At 54.6% G+C, this 26,008-nt stretch overlaps 1 protein-coding gene across 4 annotated transcripts in view; it reads right to left on the bottom strand.

Annotated features, from left to right (window-relative positions):
- Positions 1-21,228, bottom strand: part of LOC135447837 (H(+)/Cl(-) exchange transporter 5) — a 28,093-nt gene extending 6,865 nt beyond the window's left edge. Inside the window, exons 1-8 of one of the 4 annotated variants that reach the window (XM_064712954.1) lie at positions 21,101-21,228; positions 11,229-11,378; positions 5,045-5,199; positions 3,777-3,876; positions 2,247-2,431; positions 1,658-1,780; positions 1,031-1,237; positions 665-745 (exon numbers count right to left, since the gene is read on the bottom strand). In XM_064712954.1, coding sequence (XP_064569024.1) covers positions 665-745; positions 1,031-1,237; positions 1,658-1,780; positions 2,247-2,431; positions 3,777-3,876; positions 5,045-5,199; positions 11,229-11,361 — 984 coding nt within the window. In that variant the 5' untranslated portion in view covers positions 11,362-11,378; positions 21,101-21,228. Of the gene's footprint in view, positions 1-664; positions 746-1,030; positions 1,238-1,657; positions 1,781-2,246; positions 2,432-3,776; positions 3,877-5,044; positions 5,200-7,935; positions 8,078-11,228; positions 11,379-21,100 lie in introns of those variants that run through there. The other 3 variants (XM_064712953.1, XM_064712956.1, XM_064712955.1) reach the window with 3 other exon arrangements.
- Positions 21,229-26,008: the final 4,780 nt, after the last annotated feature.

Raw genomic sequence — 26,008 nt, 5'->3', positions numbered from 1 at the left:
GATTACAAGTGACCTTGCCCCTGATAAATCACAGTCATACTAATTACCAAAGAAGAAGAACAGCCCTGCCCTTAATGGGTTGCAGCTGTGAGTAATAAAGATAAGTGTGATAAAAGGGGTGGGTTGGCCAGTCAGGGAGAGCCTGGAGGAAGAGGACCTTGAGGGAGAAGACCTTGCAGAGGTAGAGGAGCCCTGAGGAAGAAGGAACAAGGAAGAGAGCTGCTGCAAAAGATCTGCTGTGAGATCAGTCTGGGTCTGATAGAGCCTGCTGCTGCAGCCTGCAGTCATAGCTGAGCCAGGTGAAAGCCTGTGGTCAGAGGCAGCAAGGAAATACTTGCAGTCATCCTTTGGCAGGAAATAGCCAGCAGTCAGAGTCTGTCAGAGAAGCCAACAGCAGGAGTTTGCTGCAGTCACTCAGGATGGCTGAGCTTTAAAGAATAATGAACTGGAACCCTTTTCATGTTGTTAAATGAGAGTCTGTGTCTTGGCTCATTTCTACCCCTAATGAGAGGTGTGCTGCAACACCCAGGTACCCTGGGGCACAGCTGTCAGGAGAGCGGACAAGGGAAAATGGCCTCAGGCTGTGCCAGGGGAGGGTCAGGTTGGACATCAGGAGGAATTTCTCTACAGGCTGCGTTTCTAACCCACAGCATTCCAAGGTTACCTCCTCCAGGCTGAAGAGCACTCCTCCAATGGGAGCTCCAAAAGCCACAGACACACCGGCGGCAGCAGCTGCTGACAGCACCTGAGGGACAGACAGAGGCACTCAGACTCCTCAGCCCTCCCAACCACCCCCCCTTTTTCTGGTTTCTCTTCACTTAAATTTGTACAATGTTTATCTACAGCACAGTCAGCTAGGTCTGACCTGCTTTAAGGTGGAAGGGAAAAGGTGGAGTGAGCCAATTCCCTAAGAAGGAGCTCCAAAACAATCAGTTATCATGACAGGACCATTTAACCCAAACCAGAACCATCAGCCCCAGCCCAGAGCCCCAAGCCCAGCTGGCCTCCCCAGGCCGGGGTCCCCACGCACCTCCCTGCGCTTGGCCTCGTTCTTGCGGTACTTGGTGAAGAGGTGGCACAGGATGTTCCCACAGCAGCAGGCCACGTGGACCAGGGGCCCCTCCTTGCCCAGGCTCAGCCCCGAGGACACGGCCAGCACCAGGGTGATGGTTTTGATGACCAGCGTCCACTTGCCCAGGTAGCCTCTAATGATGAAACCACTTAAGATAGTTTTGATCTGGAAGTCAAGCACACAAAGCTCTACAGGCTTTCATTCAAGCCCTGGGCAGAGCTCCTGATTTACTGGACGTTCCCAATTCTTTCCTACAGCTTACAAGAGCTATCAAAAGTGAGAGTCCATAAGAATATCTCTCCATGCAAAGGCAGGAGCAGCCATCTGAGTCCTTCCCTGAGGGCCACTGTCCCTGCTGGAGGAACACTGAGCAGCACCTCCTGCAGCAATGCCAGAACATCTGATTTTCCAAGGGACTGCACAGAGACTTTAGTATTAAACATGTTTCAAACAGCCTGGAAAAACACCTACATATGAAGCCATCACCTAAAGTGCAATCCATTATTCCATAACATGCCATGTGTAAATTTTGGGTGGCGGACCCCTACCCCACGTGAAAAATAACCCACTCTCATTCTCACTCACCTCTGGGATCCCTGAGCCACAGGCATAGGGAGCAAAGCCCTTCACCAGGAGCACAGCAAGGAGGGAGAACATCAAGGCCCAGATAACATACATGAAGTAGTTGAGGATATATGCAAAGGCCCCCTGAAACACAGTGGAAATTGCCAAAATCAGATGGTTTCAACTGAAACCACATCAGACCTGGGCACTGAAGTGAGCACAGGGAATCAGCAGGACACCACACAGAGTTATCAGCTAAAAATGGAGGGACCTGCCTTAAGTCTGAGGTTTCAAGGCCAGGTTCCATTTTCTGGGTTACCAGCCATGGCATTCTCCCAGAACGTTCATGGGTAAAATACCCTCTAACAGCACATCCTGGACACAGCAGTGGCACACTGCACCTGTAAATGTGGCAGTGTTTTGCCTGCCCACATCCCCTCCAAGGACAACACCCACACAACCTGTTTATTGACACCCCTTTAGGGCCCCAACAATAAACCACTGAACCACCCAGAGCTTGGACTCCTGGCATCCACATCACCCCAGGGATGCGACACAGGCTGGGCAAACAAGGAATTCAGCACCAAAAGCAGCTCCAGGCACCCATCACCTCTCCATGGCCAAGGATCAGCTGGGACCAGCTCTTCCACTCAGGACACTTGTCCCTGTCGGTGAAGGTGGTGTTGGATTTCCAGCAGCAGTGCTCATGGTTGAACCAGAACCCTGCCAAACACACTCCTTCCTTCAGATCTGTCATCCAGTGGGCAGAGATGTCGATCAGACCTGCCAAGGAACCTGGTTTAAAGGGAAAAAAACCAAAATAATTTAATGAGCACACTCAAACACCTGAAGGTCACAGTCTGCGCCACCAATTTTGGACTCACCTCCCAGCACATAGAGCAGTGTGGTATTTCTGCCTACAACTCATTTTTATTCTATGGAGAGCTAAATGAGAGGATTTGCCTAGTTTTGAATAATTTCAATATATTGAAAAGAGCAAGTCAGGAAACAGAGCGTGGCTGATGATGTTTCAAAGGCTGACTGTGTCCAAACCCTGCCCTGCATCACCAGCAATTAATTATTCTCAATAACTGTTTGTTAGATACAGCACAGCAGCAGTGGGAGGGCAGAGAGGGATGTCCCACATTCCTGGGGGACTCAGACAAAATGTGTCACCAGGATGCAGGAGCTGTACCAACAACAGCAACACTGTGACAGGAATAACTCTGATTTTGGAGAAAACATTTCCAACCCTAATTTAAAAAAAGAAAAATAAAGGAGGGGAAAGTTACAACTGTGCCAAGTAAAACAAGGCAAGCAGAGCCAGCACAGAAGAGAAGTCAGGTTTTAAGAGGAATCTTCAAGTCACTTTTGTTAATAACTCCTCCAATCCCAGAACCCCCACACCAAGGCAGAGGCCAGGGACCTCTGATCCACAGAAACAAGTGGCAGAACAAGCTCCAGAGGCTGCAATAAACACGCAGCAAATCCCCCAGTTAATGACCAACTGGCCAGCAGCCTTCCTGGGTAAACATTAACACAAGATTTCACTCCATCCCTCGTGACAGATGCTTGCTGCTTCCCATTGGGAAGATTTGTAACCAAGTGATTTATTCCTGCTGCCCTGGGCCAAAGTTTGGTTCTAAGTAATACAAGAGGTCTCCGACAACTGAATTCTGAAAGACATCTGATTTCCAAGCAACACCTCTCCCTTTTTATATATATCTAAGTATAGACAGAAAAAAACCAAAAAATAAGAAACTTGCTGGCAGCCCCTGAAATTAACTCCCCAGTATGCTCGGTGAGGAGCATTCAGCACTGACATTCCCAGTGTTTCAATCAGCTCTACTTTAATGAACGTTTTTTATTCATTTCAGAGTTCTATGCCAGCAGCAGACCCAGAGCAGTGTCCAGGACATCTCTCAGCCTCAGTTTTGTATTTTGGTTTTGCACAAACATAGGCTCAAAGCACTTAAAAAAGAATTCCCTGTGAATTCACAGGGCAGCAACAGAGCCCTTGGTGTCAGCACAAGCCCTCACTCCAAAATCCTGCTGCTCCAAGGATCTGCCAGGCCTTAGGGAGGAATGGATCCTGATGCTGCACTGCAGGAATCAGTTTTACCTGGAGGTTTGCTCTCACCTGCCAACAAACCAATAAGGAGCATCAGCAGCCAGCCGGAGAAGGCGTCGCTCACGCTGTGCAGCAGGGCCCAGGTGGACTCTTTGCTTCTGTTGGTGATCTGGGAAAGGGTTTGCAGAAAGAAACAAACACCTGTGAGGACTCTGATCCACTGTGGTGTAAATGCTCTAAAACTACTTGGTGACACTGTGACTCTGCTTGGAGGAGGGAAAGAAAAGGCACCTGACAGTGGCTGCTCCTACAGCTACTGCAGCTCTGGGTGCAGGCAGCAGAATGGATCAAGGATCATGGAATCCCAGAACAGGTTGGGTCGAAAGCGACCTTAAAGATCAGCCAGTACCACCCCCTGCCATGGGCAGGGACACCTTCCACTGTCCCAAGCTCCATCCAACCTGGCCTGGAACACTTGCAAGGATGGGGCAGCCACAGCTTCTGTGGGCACCTGTGCCAGGCTCCGAACGGTACGGACAGAGATTGGGGTCACAGATTTAATGCCAGCAGAGGGGGAATGGTCCAGCTGGGAACTGGGCACTGGTGGCACTGGGAAGTGGGACTCAGCCCTGTCCCAGAGGCCCAGGATGGCTGAGGCCTGTCGGTCTCACTGCTCCTGACAGGCAGACAAAGGGTGACAGAACAGCCATTGTGTGCCCAGCTGCCTCTCCCAAGGGAAACATTCCAGCTCAGCACCCCCATGACAAAGAAAGGCAGGAGCAGGCTGGGCACATGGGTGCTTCAGCTAAAGCCCCCCTTGCACTCTGAGCAGATTCCTTTGATTGCAGAGTGCTGTAGGAAGGAATTCTAGAAGAATTGAACTCAGTCTTCTCAAACAAAAATATTCCCATAGAAAGAGCACCATTCACCAGTGCAAATGTGAGAGCAGAAAACCAGACTGGTTCTGCTTTCCAAATCCCCATTTGGAATAAATCAATGCCTTCAGAAGAGAAGCAGCAAAACCAAAAAACTGCAACATGTTGGATTTAGTGCTCCTTTTCCTCCAACTGAACTCTCAGCTCCCATCCTAAGGGCAATCCCTCCATCCCAGGGGTCTCCAAGAAGAGCCTCAATACCCCAGCAAGAGTCACACATGAGTTATCCTGCACTCAGAGTCAGCGAGGAGGAGGAGCAAGAGGAGGAGGATGAGGAGGAGCAGGAAGAGGAGCAGGAAGAGCAGCAGGAAGAGCAGCAGGAAGAGCAGCAGGAAGAGCAGCAGGAAGAGCAGCAGGAAGAGCAGCAGGAAGAGCAGCAAGAAGAGCAGCAAGAGTTTTTACCTCCCTGTGCCTGTCTCGGTCCCTGGACTTCTCTCGCACCCAGTCTATGGTGTTGAAATCCTCGTAGGTGCCCACGCCAGGCAGAGGCTCCTCCAGGAAATCCATCATGGTGCTCGTGCCGTTCATCCCTCCTCCATTATATGAGGAGAAGCCTGCTGGGGGAGGAAGGGGGAAAATTGAGCATTTCTTAGTTTTTCCTCTTTTTATAAAAAACCAAAAGTCATTTAGGAGGAAAATCAGAGATTTCAATGGAAATAAAGAGCTACTGAGGTGTTTCCTGAGCTGAATACCACAGGCACATGTTCCCAGGTGATCTGTGCCAGGGACACCCTCCCCAGCTTCAACAGATCACGTGGAGATGGGGTTGCTCTTGGAAATTACTGTTCAGAGCAAAGTAAATCACCACCAGCATCTAGATGGTGCCTTTTCCCCAAATCCAGGACTTGCTAGAAGGATATTTTGCCATTTGAGGCAAGCAGAGGGAGAAGAGAAAAGGAATATTTAGCACTTCCAACAGAGCTGAAGGGTATCCCAGGTAGATCTGGCAAAGATGAGAGCAGGATGGGCAGGAATCCATGATGGGAGCAGGGAAACAGGGAAAGCAAAGCATCCAATGGGGCCTGGAAAGCAGAAAGTGGTACCAATGGGGGCTTGGGAAAACACCAAACTGGAACTTGCAGCTTTCCTCAGGTGAGAACTCAGCCAAACAACTGGGCCTCCTGTTGAACCTGCTCCAACCCATGGAAAACAATGCTTAGGTTGGGTGTACATTCCCCAAATTCTGGTTCTGGAAGACACTGAGTGTTTGTAGTCATTCAGAGGGAAAAACAGAAGAGCAAAAACCAAAATCCAGTCAAAACTGGAAGGTGGGGGGAAGAGGAGCGTTAGTATCCCAGACAGAAGGATAATGGTTGATACTTGAGCATATTTAGCTTGCAGATACCACGGGGGCAAAGGTGTCTCCAGATGGGAAAAATAAGGAATTCAAAGAGCTGCCCTCTGCCCCATCATCTGAAGCAGGAAGGGAAAAGAGCTGTGAAGTCTTCCCAAGCCCATCTCCCAGATTGCCACAGCTGCAGGAAAACAAGATGAGTCATGTACAGAACTGACAACCACCACAAAATAACCCACTTAAAACAGCTCCTCGCTTCACCTGGGACAAAAACAAAAAGATGGAGTTCTGCAGAGCTCTTCCAAATGCTGAGTGCACAGGCTGTGAGACCCAATGCACTGAGAGGGAAATGAGGCACATTTCCTGTGAGGAATCCCTGGTTTTAACAGCATTTTTGAGACCAGAAGCTTGGAAACGCAAAAGCTTCCAGAGATTTCCCCACTGAAACATCCCCACAGGAAACCCTAGATGCTACTCTCTAAATGGGATGGATCAGAACCTCCTGGAATAAACCATCCTGACAACAACATGAGCAAGGGGAAACATGGAACACTGGAAGTGCTGGAACTCCTCCTGCCACCTGGCTGGTGCTGCTCCAAGGACATGAGAGCTGCCTGGCACAGGTATCCAGAGAACAGAGCCCCATCCTGGTCACCTGAACACCTCCCAGCTGCAGGAACAGGAGCTGGGTTTGCTCCCACAGGAATGACCCCTCTCCCAGAAGCACCCCAATCATCCCTGACTCTGTGCTGCAGACAGCAGGCTCTCTCTGGCTATTCCTGTTTTTTTGGTTTTTTTGCCTATCTACCAAATCTTTTCTAAAGATAAAAGATACAGCTGCCCTAAAGAAAAGTATTCGTGCAGGAGAGTTAACCAAGCTAATAGAACACCCTGAGAAGCATTTTCCAGGAGAAGATGAGATCAGGCACATTCCATGCTCACTCTCCTGGAATGACTGCCCAGAGCAGTGACTCTGAGCTGTCCTGGGAACACTCTCCCACCTCAAAGCTTGCCCTGGAGCAAGACCCCGAGGCACAAAGCAAGCACAGAGCTGCAGTGACAGAGGGGCTGCAAGTGCTGGTACCCCCAGCATGACCCTGATGGCTCCTGCAGGAGCACCTGTGATCCCATCCACAGCCCCAGTGAGCCCATGGGCAGATGGGATGGGCTGATCCCACTCCAGACCAAGCAGGTGCGGGTTGGAGCCTGATCCTGCTCTCTCCACTCAGCCCAGCCTGCCCTCCTACAGCACCAGGATTTTTATTCCCAAAGGAGAACCCCGAGGTCTCCAGTCACAGACAATTGTTCATTTGACAGATGATACTGAGAAAACATCTTTACATTTTTTTTTCAGGGGTAATCCAGCACTATGAAATGGTTGACAGCCATAAATATTTATAAAGATCTTATTTCCTGCCTCAGCTTGCTGCAAATCAAGGATTCTAGGATTCCCAGATAAGAATAAAGGAGGAAAATGAGCTCCGTGAGAGAACACATCCAGGACGATTGCACAGATCTCCCTGTCTGTAACATCCACATCTCCAAATCAGAGACAGTGAGTGAAAAGTGACCCTGTCACAGCTCATTTCAAACAGAGATTTCTCAGTGTTCTGATCACTCCTCAGAAGGGGTTAATTAGTGCCCCGCTTCAGACCCTGCCGAGCTTAGGACACCCAGGCTGCACTTGGTGAAGTTCCAGGCTGTGCCATGTGCCACCCCACAAAGCCACAGCGTTTCTGCCTGTCCTGTCGGTGCCAAGGGACAGCCACGGCACCTGCAGAGCTCCGTGGCTGCTTCCCTGCCCCAGCAAATCCCAGAAATGCGGGGGGGTTCCCAGGGACAGTGCACAAACAACCACTACACAGCAGAAATGCCACAGCCCACCCAGCCTGCTCCACCACCCTCATGCGGCTCTGCTGCGCCGGGGCGTGCACGGGCACAGGGACACATTGCCCTGGCTCACATCTCCTCCTCCTCCTCCCTGCAAGGGTCTCCTCACCCCGGCTCAGGCACTGCCCGTCCCGCAGGAGCAGCTCCGGGGCTCTGTCCGTGCCGAGGCCGGCCGCAGGGGGCCATGGCCGGGCTCACAGCGGCACTCCGTGCATCCTCCTCCTCCTCGGGCTCCGCCGGGCGATCCCGCAGCGCTGCTGGGCCCGCCCCGCCCCTGGCGTCACCGGCACCGTCACCAGGGCCAGCCCCTGCCACTGCCACCAGGGCCGGCCCCTGAAACCGGCAGGGACACTGCCACCAGGGGACACTGCCACCAGACACAGCCCCTGCCACTGCCACCAGGGCCAGCCCCTGTAACCCACCAGGGACACTGTCACCAGGGCCGGCCCCTGAAACCGCCACCAGGGCCAGCCCCTGCAACCGCCGAGGACACTGTCACCAAGGGGACGCTGCCACCAGGGCCAGCCCCTGCAACTGCTGGGGACACTGCCAGCAGGGCCAGGCCCTGCAACTGTCACCAGGGCCAGCCCCTGAAACTGCCACCAGGACCGGCCCCTGCACCTCACCAGGGGACACTGTCACCAGGGGACACTGTCACCAGGGCCAGCCCCTGCAACTGCCAGGGACACTGTCACCAGGGGACACTGCCACCAGGGCCAGCTCCTGAAACTGCCACCAGGGACACTGCCACCAGGGCCAGCCCCTGCATCCGCCAGGGGACACTGTCACCAGGAGCCCACACTGCCACCAGCTCCAGCACCCCCTGGCACTGCACCAGGGCTGGCCAGCCCTGCAACGCCAGGACACTGTCACCAGGGCACCTGAAACGCCACCAGGCACCCCTGCACTGCCCAGGACACTGCCCAGGGGACCTGCACCAGGGCCAGCCCTGCAACTGCGGACACTGCCAGGGCCAGGCCTGAGCACTGTGCACCACAGGGCCAGCCCTTCTGCCAGAGACTGCCCCCAGGCCCATCTCCCCCAGGCCGGCCTGCACCCCACCACCAGGGGACACTGTCACCACGGGACACTGTCACCAGGGCCAGCCCCTGCAACAGTCGGGGACACTGCCACCAGGGGACACTGCCACCAGGGCCAGCTCCTGAAACTGCCACCAGGGACACTGCCACCAGGGCCAGCCCTGCATCCGCCAGGGGACATTCCTGGACCCACTCCCACAGCTCCAGCTCCTCCCTGTGCTGGGCCCCAGGGCTGGGCCAGCTCTGCAGGTGGGGTCTCACCTGAGCAGGGCAGAATCCTCCCCTCCCCTGCTGCCCAACCAGCCCAGGGCACAGGGGGCTCCCAGCATCATGGCCAGGGCAAGCTGAGCTTCTGATCCACCAACAGCCCCAAGTCCTTCTGCTCAGAGCTGCTCTCCATCCATTCTCCCCCCAGGCCGGAGTTGTTCCTGCCATTACCCCAACCCAAGTGCCAGTTCTGCTTCACCCAAGAGCCCAGCCCCAAGGATCCACCAAAGCCAAACCTTCACCATGGAGGGACACGCAGACACGAGCACTCTGCTCACCACCTCCCACATGGGATGCTCCTGGCACTCCAGCCTGGGACTCCCTGCTCTGCAGCCCATTCCCAAAGCTCTGCCCCAAGTCACGGTGCAGCCCAGGAAAGCACATTTATCCACAGTCTCCTGACAGTGGTGGGTCAGTCACTGTGCACTGACAGACAAACTCCTTTCTTTTCCCACCCAGCTGACATTTTCCTTACTTAGTAACTCCCAGGAATGCTCTTTGCTCCCTGTCTTTGCAGCAGGCAAGCACTGAATTTTCCTTTTGTCCTCTGGGCACAGTCAGACTTCAAAAGCTCTCCCAACACACAGCAGCCTTTATCTCACCTTTATTCAGTGCACACAGAGCTCAAAGGGGCTGGTGATTAAGTTCCTCGGGCTCCAATTTGCTGGTGATAACTTGTCATTCAAGCATTGTCTGGGAGGCTGAAACTCTGCACACTCCCCACATTGACTTTGGTCTCCCTGATAAAAGCTCCGGGTTCTGTGTGAGGTCGAGGAGGAAGGCAGGTGAACAAAGCAGGGGAGATGAGCCAGCTCAAAGCTCCCACTTCAATTTTAATCTAATTTTAAATTTGAGATGGAGAATAACTCACTGCTAAATCCTGTTTGTGCTTATAAGCACCAGGGAATCACTGAGGGTGAACTGGGCACTCAGACCTCTGATTATGGAGTCACAGACAGCTCTGAGTTGGAAGGGACTTAAAGCTCATCTCATTCCACCTCTGCCAGGGCAAGAGACACCTTCCAGTGTCCCAGGCTGCTCCAAACCCCAGTGTCCAGCCTGGCCTTGGACATCTCCAGGGATCCAGGGGCAGCCACAGCTGCTCTGGGTACCCTGTGCCACGGGCTCTGCACCCCCACAGGGAACAATTTCTTTTTAAATCTAACCTCAACCTTCCCTCTCTCAGTTCAAACCAATCCCTGTCACTACCTGCCTCAATTCTTGCCTTTAAAACTCAAGGAGAAAAAACCTTTCAAAATGCCACAGAGAAAAGGAGACCTTCCACCACTGGAACACTTTTGAGTCTTCCTCTGAATGGAGGAGAGCACCTCGGCCATCCCCTCCCAGCTGGGCCCCACAGCTTCAGGTTTCACACTGGCACCCCAACATCTGCCAGCAAACATCTGAAGTCAGCAGGGGAAGTTCACAGGGAGAACTGAAACTGGCATTTGGGCAAGAAGCTCTTCCCCCTTTAAAGTTTCCTCTTTTACTTCAGTATCACCCTCCACTGAGGGCCTCAGCACTTGTCAACAGAGAGAGCCTCATCCAGGGCAAGCATTCCTTAGAGTTCAGCATGTCCATGTGGATTCAGCCCTTCTCCATGAATTTAACTGCTCAGACTCCAGGAGGAGGAGCAGATCCTCTGGCCAGACAAGGGGTGGCAGGGGAAGCACCAAATCCTCTGTGCTGCCACAGAGAGATTCTCTCCACGACAGAAAACCTCCAAAATTACAGATAAGCAAGAAAGGAAGGGAGGGGACAGTCTGTGCTCATATCACAACCCTCAGGAATGGCTCAGTGCTGCAATTTCATGGCACTCACATCCCTCCCTCCTGCCACTGCCAGCTCTTCTCCACAGCAGCTACTTTGGAAAACTTCAGAAAGGATTCTCCTGAAGCCAGAGGATATGCTCCATGTCACAGCCCAGGAACCACACAGATCCAGCATGGAATCCTGCAAACTCTTCACCCTGGTGCCAGGAAACACCAGAGCCATCCTGGGCAGAGGCCAGCGGGACCCACAGAGCAAATATTCCCATGAAATCCTATCCAAAGCCTTCAGGAGCAAGAGAAAGGGGAGAGCTCGTGGCTGTTACCTCCCATCTCCCTGTCGAGGGGCGGGTCATCGTCGGCCATGGAGAACTCCATGGATGCTCCAGCTATTTCCAGCATATCCTCATCACTGGTGGCACTCTGGAAGCTCCCCCGACGAATGCCCTTCTGATCCATGGCCAGAGCTTCCAAACCTGCCAAAAAGGGAAGCTTTTTAGAGCACAAGCAGGAAAACTCATTCTCACACCCAAATGGACTGACTTGACCCTGGAGACCCAGGGGCTGCACTGCTCTTCCCAAGGGAAGGCTGGATGCAGTGATGTCACCTAAGTTCAGGCTGGAATTCCAGTGTTAGCCAGGGCAAGAGCCACTCCACACATTATAATAATAATTATTATTATTTAATTATTATTAAATAATCTCCACACGTACTCTCAACAGGTTTGCAATGATTTTTTTACTGGAACCCACCAATCTCAAGGAGGTGCCCATGCCACACCATGACAAGAGACCCATTGTCTCTCCTCCTCTTTTCCAGGACAGCAGAGGAACTACAAAAGCACAAGCTCTGAAAACACAATAATAAATTAAATAGGAGGGAAAAAGTCAGATGTGAGCCTCGAAAACAGCTCTTGCCACGTGGAAATGGGAATCTTTGCATTTCCATGAGAAGACAGAACCACAGAATGGTTTCAGTTGGAAAGGACCTCCATCGATTCCAAACTGCCAAATCCCCACCTGGTCCCCATCCCAGAGCACCGAGTGCCACCTCCAGGCCTTCCTTGGACACCTCCAGGGATGGGGACTCCAAACTTCCTTGCGCAGCCCCTTCCCATGTTAGCAAGCTTTCCTGTGAAGAAATTCCTCCTGGTGTGCAATGTGAACCTCCCCTGGCACAGCTTGAGGCTGCCCTGGTCCTACTGGCCACACTGTTCCTGATCCAGGCCAGGCTGCCTTCCTGGACTCACTGCTGGCCGTGGGCACCTTGCTCTGGCAAACACTGATTTTCTTCCAGAGAATTAAGAGAGAAACCAATTACACAGCTCAGACCTGTTCCAGGAAGGGAAAACACCAGCCAGCACTTCCCAACAGGCTGAATTACACACTCTGCAGAAAACACTTCCTATTACACAGAAGAAGCCATCACAGCACACACAAAAAGCCTTGGCACTGCACTCTGCTGAGCCTCACACTGTGGAACACCATGTTCCTTAACTTTTACACCATGTTTTCTCACTAAACTGCCACAGAAGATCCTGGCAAGGGGGGAGAAGGGGAGCTGGGTGCTTGGGAAGGCACACAAGCAGCTGCACACCCTGAGAGCACATACACAGTGTGGCCGAGAGCCAAGGACAGGAGAAACCCAGGAATTCAAAGTTATTTGCCAGCTTAACAATGACAACAATTCAATGGCATTCAAGTGTTGTGATGCTGTTCCAGTAAACTGCTTCCAGGGAGCACAGAAGATCCAGCTCCCAGCCTGGAAGGCAGGAATGGCCCAGTCAGCCTGGCAGAGAATTAAGGGAACTGTGCTCGTGTCTCAGGGCTTGTTGCAGCATAACATGGTTTTACAGATATTTTCCAATAAGGCTCAGTGGGTGTAAATATGTGGGAAATGAGGCTAAAATATCTCTGTATTTGTACAATCCCAGAATGGTTGGGGTGGGAGGGATCTTGAAGTCCATCCCACTCTGCCCCTTCCCATGGCAGGGGTACCTTCCACTGTCCCAGGTGCTCCAAGCCCCATCCAACCCGGCCTTGGACACTTCCAGGGACCCAGGGGCAGCCACAGCTGCTCTGGGCACCCTGTGACAGGACCTCTCCACCCTCACAGGGAAGAACTTCTCCCTAATTCCATCTAAAGTTCTCTGCTTTGCACAGAAAGCAGCAGTTCCTGCAGCACAGGCAGAGCAACAGCATCTCCTGCTCCCCTCAATCCCTCCCTGAGCTGGTTCTCATTGACAGCTTTAAAACCCAAAAGCACAGCATCAAACACGGCACCTTCCAGCCACAGCAGAGCCCAGAGAATGCTTGGCAGCACAAGAAGGACACACAGGAGGATAATTCCATGCTCACTTCTCCTGTCAGATCGAGATAAGAGGTTTAAGACACTTTTTCTTACCACTCCCTTTACAGATGCTTTCCCAGGCACAAGGAATAAAATCAAATAAAAAATAGACTGTTTTTATGCTTCTCTGGTTGTTCATTTACCCCAGTTCTCCATCAGGCAACAGTTGCCTCTTTGCTGCCAGAACCCCGGAGCACCCGTACATACCCCAGGACAGCCAGTGTCCCCAAGGCCCGTGTGACACCATCCTCCTCCTCCAGCTGCTGCCATCCACCTCCTGTGCCCTTCTACTCCGTCCTGGTGCTCCCCATGGCAGTGAGAGAAAGGGAAGCAGCAAAGCAGAAGCCGGCAGGGTCCCCAGGCAGTGACTCAGTGCCAGCGCTGGCAGCAGGAAGCCGGAGGGAGCCTCGCTGCCATTTCCAACCCAAACCCCAGCAGCATTCCAAGGTTTTCTCCCAGCTCCAGGCTGGGTGCCACCCAGATGGGCTCCCTCAGTCCCGCTGTACCACCCATCCCAGTGGCACCTGGCAGCAGGGATGGCACTGGCACTGCAGAGCTCCGGCACCCCACGCTCACAGCAGCCTTTCCAGCACACAGCCTTCAGGGTTTCCCAGTCACAGCAGGGAAAAAGCTCCCACAGCATTTTTTCCTCCTTGTCAGAGGAGAGGCTCAACCCCAGCTCCAGCAGCACACACGGAAATCACACCAGGAGCAGGCAGCAGTCCCATTCCTGCTGTGGGAAGGAGCAGCTTACCACCTAGTGGCTGTTCCACTGGCAAACCAAAACCTGCAGCACGACACTGGGGCTTCTTTAAAGGTCAGCAAATCTAAGCTGAGCTTTGAAAACTCAGGGCTTTCCTTCCTTCCAGCCCCACATGGCTCTCAGGCACATCTCTTCCCCCAAGCACCAGGCCACTGGTGTATAAACTAGGAAAAAACTGCAGAATAAGCCAATTTTAACTGAATATAAAAAGAAAGGAGAAAAAAAAATGTAGCATTTGGCTGTTGGGTGAACACTCCTGGTGCCTGGCTGGGAGCCAGCAGAGCCAGGCTTTCATAGTCCTAGAATGGCTTGGGTTGGAAGGGACCTTAAAGCTCATCCCATGGGCAGGGACACCTTCCACTGTTCCACGTTGCTCCAAGTTCCATCCAGCATGGCCTTGGACACTCCCAGAGACAGGGAGTCCCCAACGTCTCTGGGCAACATCACCACTCTACAGGCTTCCACCAACACTAAAAGATCCCCACATTTCCCATCCTAAACAGAGGAAGGGAATCCATGAGGGTGAAACTCCACTTAAGTGTGAACTGAGAGAGCTGGTTTCGATATTTCTGTATTCCAGTCCTTGAGACACGGAACCCTCTGCAGGAGGAGCTGAACTGAGAAGCCTGGTGCACAGTTGTGCTGCCAAATCAGTACCCCAGGGAGGGGCCAGCCCTGTGTCCCCATGCTGTGACAAAAGAGCTGATGATTTGCCTCAAGCACTTCTCAAGACAATGTTATTTTCCAAGCCATACTCTCCTCCAATTCCCTGTGCTGTACGAAGTGACCACAAACGGTCCCAGATTTGGTAGAGAGGAAACTACACCAAATTTCCAAGGGCCTGGAGTGACAGGAAAGGGGGAATGGTTTCACCCCTGCAGAGGACAGGGTTAGATACTGGGAAGGAATTCCTCCCTGTAACAGTGGGGAGGCCCTGGCACAAGCTGCCCAGAGAAGCTGCGGCAGCCCCATCCCTGGAATATTCAAGGCCAGGTTGAACAGGGCTTGGAGCACACTGGGTTTGAGGAAGGTGTCCCTGTCCATGGCAATAAATGGTCTTCAAAGTTTCTTCCAGCCCAACCCATTCAGGATTCTGACAGCTCCATGCCCGGGGTGGCCACAGAGGATGCCAGGGCTGCCCCAGCCTCGTACCAGGGCAGGAGCAGGATCCTGCAGAAGCTGTGCCAGGGGCACAGAGCTGGCCCTGGCACAAGGCTGACCTCTCCAGGCAGCCTCTTGCCCTCGGAGGCTGCTCCAGCACAGGCAAACACATCCTGGGAATGCTGCCTGTGCTGGCCAGGGCTGTCCGGCCAGGCCAGCCCCAACAATAGGTTTGAGAGAAACTGGGAATTCTACCAACACAGGCTGAACACAAAGACTTGCATTGTTTTAGGGCTTGTTTGGGGCTCTTTTGCTGTTCTCTGACGCACACCCTCACAGGCCCTGGGAGCCAATACTGCAGGCTGTGCTCTGACATCCCTCCAGCAAGGTAACAGGGCTGTCATACATCAGCAGCCACAGCAGAGAGCAGCACATGAATCCTGCGGCAGTTTGGGTTTCCCAGGCTCACAGGGTGCTGTGGGATTCGCTGCCATCCCGGGATGCACAGACACACAGAGCCCTTGTTCTTCCATCCACACCAGGACCACCTCTTCTGGAACAATCCACCATTCCCCAGAGCTCTGCCCCTCAGCCCAGGGCAATGGAACACTCAAACAGAGGCAAACAGCAACACACCCATCCCAAAACCACCCCAGCAACTGCTCCAGCAGCAGGTACAGACCGAGGTGAGTGCACAGATGTGCCTGAAGACACTGCCAGCCCTGGCCAGAACCAGCACCAGTCCTCCAAAAGCCAAAATAAACACTGTTTAACACAAACCCAGCTGAGCTGGGAGCACTGGTACATCACAACTCACAATCAGGAACACATCTTGACTATGTGTTCACAGTTATCTGCCCCATCCATTAGTTTCACCACAAAACCTTTTTTTTCCTCCTAAACTTTCCATCTTTACCACTTTAGCTCTCACTTAAAAAGCCACAATCTCTGCTCAGCCACCTCTTCCCAGGAGTTTCCTCACAACTACTGCCAGCTTCCTTTCCTTTTTGCTTAATGTTTTGACTAAAAGCAGCTCAACATGAAAATGCCCAAGACCAAATGTACAGGTAGCTTGTGACCAGTTGAGGGGAGGTTGCTACCGGACTCTAAACTGCATTTTCCAGACTAAATCCAGTTGTTTACACCATTTTCAAACACAATATCAGCTTCTGTGCCATTCCTAACCTCTTTGGGAATCCAGGACAGTGTCACAGCTCCGTGTGGGAGGATCACCCTGCTTGCCAAGCATACTGTGGGTATTTATAAAATTAAAGGGTTTTGGGAAAGCTGCAAAAGGCAGGCCTCAGAGACGGCAGAACTGTGACGAGAGTTAAGCAGTAGCTATGAGATAGGTCAGCAGAAAAATTATGTAAGAAGTAGAAAAGTAAGGACAAATAGAACAATGGTTTGTGTATTAACATTTGTCTAGAACAATTGTTTAAGTTGCAGAAAAGTATATATAGCAAGATATTAGGAAGTTTTAAGTTTAATAATGGAACTGTGTGTATTGTGTTTTAAGGCTAACAAACAGGTATTGTATTTGAAATAAGCCAGCATTGTTTTCATTGAAACTACGTGTGCTGACAGCGATTGGATAGAACTACTGTCAGTATGTTTTTACTTTGTGTGATTGGTCAAAAAACATTAAGTTACAACAACAAAGTTGCTGTAAACAAAGTTGTTTACAGCAGTTTTCATACTCAAACACAATAACAGCTTCTCTGCCATTCCTAGGCTCTTAGGGAATCCAGGACATTGTCCCAGCTCCGTGTGGGAGGATCCCCTGTGTGGCTGGTAAGGGATGAGGAGCAGGTGCCCGTGGGCAGCCTGGCCCAGCACTGCTCACTCAGCCCAGGGCCCAGCACCCCCTGCCCTCTGCCCAGCACCCCCTGCCCAGCACCCCCTGCCCCCTGCCCAGCACCCCCTGCCCCCTGCCCAGCACCCCCTGCCCTCTGCCCAGCACCCCCTGCCCCCTGCCCAGCACCCCCTGCCCTCTGCCCAGCACCCCTCACCCAGCCCCAGGTGGGACCCACACAGACCCAGGGGGAGCAGCCCCAGCTAACAGGGCTGGTTTGCACTGGGGAGCAGCTGGGACAAGGTCCTGAGGCTGCAGCCCCACAGATTCATCCCAGTGCACAGCAGAGTGTGAGAACAGCCCCAGCACATCTGCCACAAAAGCAGCTGGAAAATGCCTGGGTGCAGATGAGATGTTAATAGCCAGAACCATGGAATTCCAGAATGACTGGGGTGGGAAGTGACCTGAAAGTTCATCTCCTGCCATGGGCAGGGACACCTTCCACTAACCCAGGCTGCTCCAAGCTCTGTCCAACCTGGCCTTGGACACTTCCAGGGATGGGGAAGCCACAGTTTCTCTGGGCAACAAATAAGAGAATTTTCTGCTTCCCAAATAAGAAAGTTACTGGTTTGTGCATTTGTTCTGTAGTATTTTGTAAGCTCATTGCCACTTTCCAGGTTATAAATGTCTCTGCTGAACTCACACACTGTCCATTCACCACCACCGAGGATCCACACCTTTGGCTCACATGCCTTACACTTATCCCATTCCTCCCATATCTGCTATGTTTAGTTATTCTCCTGGAATTCAAAAGGAAAAAGGATCTGTTGTTACAGATCTAATAGGGAAAGCTGATGCCCAAAACTGTGCCAGACAGAAAAAAGCCAAATAACCACTGATAAAATACCATCTCACCTCAAAAATCACCCCTTTTTTCCCATTTTTCTTTCTCCTTTAATTTTTTTAAGGACTACCATGGCTACAAAAGCAAGACTTCAGCAGATATTTTCAATGATATTTTATAATCCAGTTTAGTGTCACGCTTGCATCAAGTGCCAGCCAGAAATCTGTCATTCCATGCCTTGTGAACACCCAGCTGGATCTCTTCCACCAGAACACCTTCCCCTTTTGGTGTTCTTTATAGCACACCCCAAAATCCAAACAGCACCACATGGAACCAGGTCCACACTCATTCTGATGAGAACTAAGCTCTGCCTTTTGCTCAGCAAGGTGGAAAACCCCCACCATGCCCAAATCTGGGGTACAACAGGTTTAATAGGGGATTTTCGGGTGCACAGAGAACACTAAACACCCACTGCACAAAATCCCAGGAAAGAACAGGCTGGGAAAGCCTCCCTGAGGTGAGGGGAAGGGTCAGGGGAAGGGAGCCAGAGCCCAGGCTGGGGCTGAGCCCCCGGGAGCCACAAGGCTGACCCGGAGCTGCAGTGGGAGCTGAGCACACCAGGTACATTTCCAAACCCTCCCTCTCCACAAAACCCATCCCAGCTGCTCAGCACACAACATGGAGATGATTTTATAACTTTTTATCAAACCACAGGATCTCATTCCACTCACAGGCACCTCCCTGACCTGAACTATAAACTCTCCTTCCTTGCTGATGGTTAAGAAACGAGCAGAAGTTCCTAAAGAGGGAAGGAATAAAGGCAGCCCTTTGGGAGTGCTGGATCACAGCCCAGCAGCTCTGAACCCCACTGCACTGAGGCAGAACAGGCTGGCACAACAGCACAGAGCCAGCACAGCACTGGAGCCACTCTCCAGGCTCATTGAATTTCCAGGGATGGTTCCAACCTCCTCCCAAAGCAGGACACACATTTCCAACCTCACCTTCCACCCAGCAACAGCACAAACTGGCACATTTTGGGTCCAAGTATTCTGGAGGAAAAGCCACAAAGAGGAAAAGGGACTATTAAGAAGAAAATCAGGGATATGATGGAAATAGCCCACCTCACCAGTTGCTGTGTCAGACCAAAGTGCTCAGCTAGGCTTGCTCCACTCCCCAGACTCCAGGGACAACCACAGCATCCTTGTTCCAACTAAAACACATATCCATCCACAGAGAGCAAGGAATGGTGGCCTAAACTGCATGGGGGCAGGGGGGATATGTGGGAATTCTTGCCTGGGAGGGTGGGCAGCCCTGGCACAGGGTACCCAGAGCAGCTGGATCCCTGGCAGTGCCCAAGGCCAGGCTGGACAGGGCTGGGAGCAGCCTGGAGTCCCTGTCCCTGGCAGGGGGTGGGACTCGATGGACCTTAAGGTCCCTTCCAACCCAAAGCATTCCATGACCTGTAAAACCAGGGCTCCCAGTCCCTCACAAACACCTGCTGTGAGGCTGCGCTGCAGCACCAGGAAGGGGTTGTTATCCCAGAGGAAACAATTAAACCATTCCCACCCAGGCTGTCACCTCTGCACTCACACCCAAACCCAAGCTGCTGGACAAACCTGCTGGATGGGTCCGTGACCAGAGCACGGCAGGGTCAGTCAGCGCCAGCCCTCACCTGTCTGGGCAGCCTGGGGCTGCACACATCCTGGCCAGCTCCCACAACACCCAGGGGACGTGGGGCACTGTGTGGGTGAGCTCTGTGTGAACATGCTCCAGGTGAGAAATTTGGGGCCAACTTGCCTTCCTTTACTGGCAGCCACATCCAGCTGGAGACACAGCTGGTGACACCTTGCATCACAAGGAGGGAAGAAGAAAATGAGGGATTGTGACAGAGGGAAAGAAATTATCTGGGATTTTGGGATGGGGGGGGGGTGAAGGTACATGCAAGGTACAGGAGCACAAATTCAAATCTCCAAAGATATTTTGGTGCAGCCAAGTGCGAGGTCACACCCCCCAGCCCATTCCCTGCCCCGTGCACAGGGTGGGGGCCATTCCCAAGGGGGCAGCTCAGCACTGCCAGAAGATGATTTGGCTGCTGCACCCCAAAGAAGTAAAAACAATGCTCTATTCTACACAAGCACCACCCATGCAGCCCGTGAAAACAAAAGCAATCCTGGTTTTGAGTCCTTGTGGGAATAAAGGGAGTCAGAAGAGCAGCAGTGTCTGCCAGCCATGTCCCCACAGCCTCCCAGGGGCTCCCAGTCCTGTCCCATGGACTCCTGAGCCTGGAACAGAACCACCAACGCCTGCAAAATTCCAAAGTGTGCATTCCACAAACACCTGCTCTGAACAGATGCAAAAAGTTGAATCATTCATTTCATTCTGGCTGCAAAAACCTGAGGAACAAGATCCAAAACTAAGGAAGGCTGTAAAGCCTGGACAAGGCAAAGCTCACAGCACCCAGAACACAGAGTATCACAGGATTCCCAAATTCCAGCTGCTCTGTTTCTCACCCTCTTTATTCCTGGAGGTTTCTTCAGAGTTGAGTTCTCCATGAGCACCCAAACAGACCCCGAGGGACACCAGCTCCACGCCGTGCACAGCAGCAGGGACAGACAGGAGGGAATCCCATCCCTGTGCTGCCCCATCCCATTCTCTGCCCCCGGCATTCCCCACAGAGCGGTCAGCACCCATTTCACAGGGTCATTTATCCATCCCACAAGCTGTGTCAGTACCTCTGCCAAGGATCAGCTGATCCTGCCGCCACTCCGGCACCTCCCGGAGCGGCTGGATGAGAAAGAGGGGTTCAGGCAAGGAAGCCCAGCCAGGACACAGGGCCCCGAGCCTGCGCCTGGCACAGGGGGCTGCTGGCACCTCACACAGGGGACTCACGGAGTCACAGAGGGGCTTGGCACGGGAGGGACCTCAAAGCCCATCTCCCACCCTGCCATGGCAGGGACACCTCCCACTGTCCCAGCCCCAGTGCCCAGCCTGGCCTTGGGCACTGCCAGGGATCCAGGGCAGCCCCAGCTGTGCCAGGGCTGCCCACCCTGCCCGGGAACAACTCCTGCCCAGTACCCCAGGCTCCAACCCTGCCCTCCGGCAGCGGGAGGTCCCTGACTTCTGCCAGCCACGGGAACGTCCCTGCCCGACGCGGGGATCCGCAAGCCCCGGGTGCCGTCACTGCCCCGAGCTTCCCCCACCACCTCCGGCAAAGCTCCCGGTGCGTTCCTCCCCACCGGGGCCGAGGGCACGGCCGCACACACCGGAGGGGAAGAGGACGCGCTGCCGCCCCCTGAGCTGGCCCTGCCGCGGCCCCGTTCCCGTATCCCGGCCCTGTTCCCGTACCTCGACCCGCTCACTCCGGCCTGGCCCGTCCCGGGCCCGGCGCCCGCGGCCCCTCCGGCGGCTCCTCCGGCGGGGCGGGCGGAAGGGGCGGGGCAGAAGGTAGGCGTGGCCTGCTGAGACCACGCCCCCGCAGGCGCATTCGAAGCACGGGCGGAGCGCGCCGGTGCCATCTTGGGTGAGGGCACCGCGCTCTTAAAGCCGCAGCGTCTCATTCTGCACGGCGGGGCCAGCGGGACCAGGGAGCCGGGCTCCGCCCCGCCCCCGCCTTCCCCTTGCCCCTCCCCCTGCCCCCGCCCCTGCCCCCGCCCCTCCCCCTGCCCCTGCCCCTGCCCTTGCCCCTCCCCTGCCCGCTCGCACCCAACCTCGGACCCCCGTCACTGTTCAGCCCCACCCTCGGTCCCCCAGCAGAGACTGCCCATCACTGACCCCCCGTTGCTGCTGACCCTCCATCACTGACCCTCCATCACTGACCACCATCACTGACCCTCCATCACTGACCCTCCATCACTGACCCCCATCACTGACCCTCCATCACTGACCACCATCACTGACCCTCCATCACTGACCCTCCATCACTGACCACCATCACTGACCACCATTACTGACCCTCCATAACTGACCTCCATCACTGACCTCCATCACTGACCACCATCACTGACCCCCCCATCACTGACCACCATCACTGACCACCATCACTGACCCTCCATCACTGACCCTCCATCACTGACCACCATCACTGACCCCCCCATCACTGACCCTCCATCACTGACCCTCCATCACTGACCACCATCACTGACCACCATCACTGACCCTCCAACACTGACCCCCCCATCACTGACCACCATCACTGACCACCATCACTGACCACCATCACTGACCCTCCATCACTGACCCTCCATCACTGACCTTCCAACACTGACCCCCCCATCACTGACCACCATCACTGACCACCATCACTGACCCTCCATCACTGACCACCATCACTGACCCCCCCATCTTTGACCGCCACTGGCCTCCCCAGAAGAGGCCCCCATCAGTGATGCCCCCTCTTTGTCCCCCCACGGAGCCCGCCCTGTGTCCCCGTGTCCCAGCGGCACCCCCGTGTCCCCGTGCCCGTACTGGGGTCACCAGAGGGCAGCAGAGGCCCGGGCAGGAGCATCCCGGCGCTCCCGTTACCCGCGGCTGCCTCAAAAGCCGCTCGTTTCCCCTCCGGGTCTGGAAACGTGGCCGGTTCTCGCTGGGAGACCACCCAAAGCTGCACGAAGCCCTGGAGTGATCACAGATCCGTGGAATTTTGGGGGTTGGAAAAGCTCTCCAAGACCCCAGAGCTGCCGAGGCCATCACTAGCCCATGTCCCACGTGCCACATTCCCAGGACTGTGTGACCCCTCCGGGGACGGGCACTCCACCACTGCCCTGGGCACCACTGCCAGGGCTGGGCAGTCCTGTCCATGAAGGAATTTTCTCAATATCCAACCTAAACCTCCCCTGGCACACTTTTGTCCTGCCAGTTGTCACCTGGGAGAAGCAATCCCCACCTGGCTGCACCCTCCCAGCAGGGAAAGGTCTCTCCTGAGCCTCCTTTTCTGCGGGCTGAGCCCCCCCAGCTGGGCTGCTCCAGGGGGAGGAACACAGACCCCATCCCCGTTTCCTGCCCATTGTTTTCCATGCTCAGGAGCACCGGCAGAAGGAAGAACAAATCCCCCTGGCTGGATGGAGCCCAGCCCCATCCCAGCAAGGCAGGGACAGCCCCGGGCTGGTCCCAGCCTGCCAGGAAGGCACTCTGTTGAGGGAAACAGGAAGCCCTGAAATAGCAGGAGCTGGAAACACGTGGCCAGGGGGAGCTGGCCAGGGTCCCCCCAGCTCCCTGCACAGGCCCTAGGCATCATTCCAGGATGAACCCACTGCCCTCTGGCTCTGCTGCTATGGCAGATGCTCGTCTCCCACCCCACCTGATGCCAGCAGAACTCAGCCCAAAGCACTCCAGGAGCTCCAGGAGCCATCCCTGAATGCTCTGGGCCGCCCTGGATCCAGCACCCCACTTGGAGAGGGCACCCAGGGGAGAGGTGCTGCTTTCCCTGCTACTTCCCTGGCTGGGACAAACCAGGGCAACCCTCAGGGAGGACAAAACCAGCTCCTGGTGCAGCCCCTAGTACAAGTGCCAGGCCAGAGCTGCTATCGCAGAGGGATCAGAAGGGTCTGAGCTGACACACAAGAGCATGCAGGGAGGAGGGAAGGAGGGAGGAGGGATGCCCCAGAGCGTGCACAGCTGCAGGGATGAGCAGCACGATGCTTCATCCCCCTGGTCTCTGCACAGAGGGGCTGCCAGCAATGCCCACCCAGCACCAGCCATCCAGGGCTGACAGCGGGAACGCAGCTGGAGCCAGCAGAGAGCCAGGAATAATGGCTTCAAACAGACAGGGTGCACAGGATATTGGCAAGAAATCCTTCCCTGGGAGGGTGGGCAGGCCCTGGCACAGGTGTCCAGAGCTGGATCCCTGGAAGTGTCCAAGGCCAGGCTGGACATTGGGATTTGGACAAGGGGGGAAGGTGGAAAGGTGTTTCTGCCCAGGGCAGGGGGTGGAACTGGATCTTTAAGTTCTTTCCCAACCCAAACTAGTCTTGGATTCTATGAACACATCCCAAAAAAAGTAAATATCACAGCCAAATGGGAAAAGAGCTGAACTTTACTATCTGAAGTATTCAGCTTTACAAGCTGAACTTTACAATCTAAACATTCCCCACAGTGGTTGGACAGGCAGGACACAAGAGGGACAGGTGGGACACAGCAATGAAGGAGCCTGGCTGGGCACTGTGCTCCCAAAACAAGAAGAATTACATGGGGACAAGCAGATATTCCAGGTCCAAAGATCGCTGCTGGAGCAAGCTGCTGGCCTCTGGGCACAGAAATCGGGGATTATGGTGAGGAGGGTATTTGCAGGCTCAGCCCCTGCCTGAATGGAGGCTTGGAGCCAGAGAACGGTGACACGGGGCTGGATCCTCTGGGTGTTGGATTAACGGGTTCTGTTCTGAGGTTAAGGCCGCTAAGCCGGCAGGGAGCCCGGCCCGGTGCAGCCCCGACCCCGCTCCCATAAGCAGGAGGATACAGACAATACCTGCTCTGCTCCTGAGCTCACCCCGAGCCGGCTCAGGCTCGTCCCGTGACACCCAGGGCTCTGTCTGGGATGGGAACGGGGCTGGTGGCCTCAGGGCAGCTCCTGGCGGAGCAGAGGGTGGCAGGAGGAAGCTCAGGGGCAGGACGACTTCTCCTTGCCCCATGCCGTGCCCCAGCCGTGCTCCAGCCCAGCGAAGCTCCAGCGGCCACCGGCTCATCCCTGCCCCTCCCGGGGGTCAGGCCGGCCAGGGGAGCAGAACAATCCCGGGAAGTGACCGGCCGGGGGGGACACGAGGGGACAGGATACCGTGCTGGCCACCGCCACCGCCATTGTCTCTTTGGATAGCTGCGGGATGAGGTCAGAGGCTGAGCAGGGAACAGGGCCGGAGGAAACACCAACCCCTGCTGACAGCGCCCGCACGCTCACCAGGCACTGCGCGGAGGGTCTCTCCTTCCATCCCTGGGGCTGGGGTCCCTGGCAGGGGGAACTCTCCTGTCCCCTCCCCTGGGCAGCTGGAGGTCACACGGAGGCTCCCCAGGGACACCAGGAGTGGGCGAAGTCCCAGCACTGCGGAGGATCCTCCCAGCCCTGAGGTGCAGCAGCAATCCCTGGCAAGCCCAAAAGGGCCCAAATTCTCCCTGTCCTGCAAATGGGGAAAAATCCCTCCATGCTCCAAAGGCTGGGGTCCCTCTGCTCTGGAGCCAGGCTTGGAGAGCTGGGACTACTCATTTGGAGAAAAGGAAGTTCCAGGGAGAGCTCAGAGCCCCTTTCAGAGCCCAAAGGGGCTCCAAGAGAGCTGGAGAGGGACTGGGGACAAGAACAAAGAGGGAGAGGACAATAGGGAATGGCTTCTCTCTGCCAGAGGGCAGGGATGGATGGGATACTGGGGAAGAATTGTTCCCTGGCAAGGTGGGCAGGCCCTGGCACAGGTGCCCAGAGCAGCTGTGGCTGCCCCTGGATCCCTGGCAGTGCCCAAGGCCAGGTTGGACACTGGGGCTTGGAGCAGCCTGGGACAGTGGGAGGTGTCCTTACCATGGCAGGGAGAGGAACAAGACAGGCTTTAAAGGAAAATTTTAACCCCTTTTAACCCCTACCATTCTGGGATTCCAGAAAAATACGTGAGGGGGCTTTACAGGACAGAAAGCCTGTGACATCCCTGGGGTTAGGCTGTCTCCCAAAATAGTTACAGCCTCTTCCACTACCACAGCCAGACTGTCTGGGCAGCCAGGGACTTCCCCTCCCCAGAGAGCTGAGGTTCCTCTCCAAATTGCCGTGTGGCAACAACTTCTTTTAGGGGAACTCTGCCGACTCTTTCTGCCCCTTCAGTGGCTGGGGAGATCCTTCCAGGTGGGAGCAGCTTCACTGAGGAACGTCACACCTGGGCAGGGTGAGGAGCTTCTCCAGCTCCATCAGCCCCCTGGTCTGTGCATGGTGGTCCTGCCTTGAGGGACACATCCCTCCATCCCTTTTTCATGGGGGTTTGAGAGTGGGGGAAAGCAGGGGGATACAGGCAGCACCTGCCCTGAGGTGGTCCCTTCAGTGATCCCCTCCATGCAGTACAGGAAGGAGGTGACTGGCTGCCAGCCAGGGCCACCTCCACGAAGCTGTCACCTCCACGTCCCAGCAGGTCCATCTGGGTCCCCAGGAAGGCAGGAGATCTGCTCCAAGCTAGAGCTGCATCCCTCAGCCTGGAAAAGGGGCTCACTGGGGACCATGGGAGAAAGAGTGTGGGGCACACACCTGCCTGCTCTGACGGCAAACATCCCTGTGGGCTGCAGGGAGTCGCAGGGAGC

This window comes from Zonotrichia leucophrys, chromosome 4A (genome assembly GCF_028769735.1).
Source record: "Zonotrichia leucophrys gambelii isolate GWCS_2022_RI chromosome 4A, RI_Zleu_2.0, whole genome shotgun sequence".
NCBI classification, from domain to species: domain Eukaryota; kingdom Metazoa; phylum Chordata; class Aves; order Passeriformes; family Passerellidae; genus Zonotrichia; species Zonotrichia leucophrys.
This window is presented reverse-complemented; position numbering and strand designations above follow the sequence as displayed.